Source organism: Sinocyclocheilus grahami, unplaced genomic scaffold (assembly GCF_001515645.1).
Source record: "Sinocyclocheilus grahami isolate Dianchi unplaced genomic scaffold, SAMN03320097.WGS_v1.1 scaffold143.1, whole genome shotgun sequence".
NCBI lineage: Eukaryota > Metazoa > Chordata > Actinopteri > Cypriniformes > Cyprinidae > Sinocyclocheilus > Sinocyclocheilus grahami.
The window spans coordinates 502,754-505,301 of record NW_015505322.1 but is presented as its reverse complement, the minus strand read 5'-3'; the positions used below and the strand labels follow the sequence as shown (position 1 = coordinate 505,301).

Genomic DNA, 2,548 nt, shown 5'->3' with positions numbered 1-2,548 from the left:
TCTATCTATCTATCTATCTATCTATCTATCTATCTATCTATCTATCTATCTATCTATCTATCTATCTATCTATCTATCTATCTATCTATCTATCTATCTATCTATCTATCTATCTATCTATCTATCTATCTATCTATCTAGACTTTTTAAAGTTGCAATGAAGCATAAGTACCGATATATATTTTCTTATATTTATTTTGTGATGCACATCCAATTGTTTTCGGATTTAAAAAAAAATAAAAAATGTACGGCGGAAACTGGTTCTATACATCGATTGTTGATTGGCATACATCACCAGAGAGAAATTGTTATAGAAATTGAGCTATGAAATTGGATTAAACGTTAAGAGGACAAAACAACAACAACATGGATGATTCGTTCACAAAAATATCTACAATATGCATTTATAAAATAGGTGCTTTAAACTTGCTTTAAAACTCAAAGGCTTTATCAAGTCAACATTCAAAGTGTATTTTGACAAAATTAGGTTAAAATATGAATAAAATAAAATAAAATAAAATAAAGTATATGTATTTCCACTTCATTATATTCAGGCGGTCTTTGCTACCTCAGGTAAAATTCAGTTTAAAATCAGGGATTTGATTATAATTTAAATGTCAGTACACAGTGCCAGGAGGGTCACTGGAGTCCACAGTTAAAAGATAAAGCCTTTAACAAGCCTTTAAGTCAAATATCATACTTTTAAGATCCAATTAATTTTGTGATGAAAGTCAGACTTACAGTAGCTTTACACTTTCTCTAAGGTAACAATTGTTTTCACTTTTGTTATTGCAGCTTCTTAAAATGGTGATTGTATGTTGTGACTCTGCACGCATTATGAGCGCTGTGTCTGAATATACTCATAAGAATCCATCAGAAGCTAAGAGACTTACTGAACTTGTGTACTGTATTTTTGGAAACAGAAATGGTAGACTTTTAAAAATGTAAAAAGAATATTAGTTGAATAATTAAACAGGAAAGTACTGTAGCAACTATTTATTTACTTTCTGTAAACTTATTTTGTCAGAGACATCTTCAATTTAGGCTTTGGTTTTCATAGCAATTTTCAAAGGAATGTGAAATAGATTTGTGTGAATTCCCGTGGAATGTGAGATCTCACAGTTGTTTTGCATGAAGGTGTTGCGGTGCTGGGAAATAGTGATTGAATCACTTTTATAGGCCTGAAATGAAGAAGCTAATGGGATCTCAGTCTTGAGTCTATAGAGATATTAGTTTGTTTGTTCTACGGCCAAACTCAAGATGAGGCTGCCAGTGCTGTGGTTACCAGTCAGCCTCGACAAACTGATTTGAAGTTGTTATTGGTTTCAGTTGTGGTTGATGTTGAAAACTGGGTTTTAAGCCAATCAAATGCAAAACTGCCTTTGGAATGACCAGGAAAATTGATTATGCAGATAACACTTTAGACATTGATTTTCAACCTTAGACACAGTCCATGAATCAGTGAAACATACTGACATCTAATGCTGACTCAACATAGATCAAGCTATTTTGCCCTGAGAGTAATTCCCTAAGAATATCGTATCCTTTTTCCAGTCTTTATATAGACTTTGTAATCTGATTCCTAAACATCTGCTTTCGAGCACAATTTCACAGTGTCATTAAAGGAAAAGTTACTATACCTTGTGCCTGGCAAAGATGAAACAGCAGCATCACTAACAATCCATTATGAGAACACAGTCCCATGGTGGAAATTCACAGATGTCCAAATTGGGCTTCTTTTGAAGGGTCTATTTGTTGGTGTGTGTTTTTTATTTTTTTTAGTGTGTTGGAGATGGATGAGGGAATAAGCTGGCTCCAGGTGTGTTGAACTAAAAAGCGGAGGTCTCTGCACTGGGATCCTCGATCTCCCTTTGAATTGACGTCAAGAACAACGAGGATTTGCCCTCGTCTGGAAAAGTCACAATGCTTTGCAGAATGCTGTGTGGAATCCTCGAAGCGGCTGCACCAAGCCACAACGACATGTCTCTCTCTCATGTAGTAATTAAGGCCTACCTGTGAGTTTGTCAGGGCAGAACATCAGGGCAATAGATCCATTCAAAACGGAGAGAACATCATCATGGAGATCTCATCCAGTGAGTATACCAATGTGAGTTGACAAATATTTACATGAATTAATTTTTCAAACATTTTTATCCCAAGCAAACCACTGCAAATTTAAGACTTCATATGTTTTATCAGTATACATGCCGAATCAAACCCATAACCTTCGTGTTGTGCTACAGGGAAACTATTCCTACTGTCGGATGTTGACATTTATATTGACAGACACGTCTTGGACTGCCTTGTCTCGTGCCACAGTTTTGTTTTGGAACTTCAGCATTTTCACTGAGACTGAGGTAATTTTTGTGTTGATCGAACAATATCTTCATAAAATGGCATAAAAACTGCAGTAACACTTAATTATAGTAGTACTCAGTTTGTTTTTGCTTTGGTAAGCCTATATATATTGTGCATATAATGTACTGCTCTTTTTTTTTTTTTTTTTTAGAATGCAAAAAAGTGGTCCAATGGACCCGATATGTTTTGG

The 2,548-nt window shown here is 34.8% G+C and overlaps 1 protein-coding gene across 1 annotated transcript in view; it reads right to left on the bottom strand.

The window, feature by feature from the left end:
* Positions 1-1,704, bottom strand: part of LOC107591570 (ABC transporter F family member 4-like) — a 9,484-nt gene extending 7,780 nt beyond the window's left edge. The window contains exon 1 of the mRNA XM_016280764.1: positions 1,641-1,704. Within this exon, the coding sequence (XP_016136250.1) occupies positions 1,641-1,704 (64 nt within the window). The remainder of the gene's footprint in view (positions 1-1,640) is intronic.
* Between the last annotated feature and the right edge of the window lie 844 nt (positions 1,705-2,548).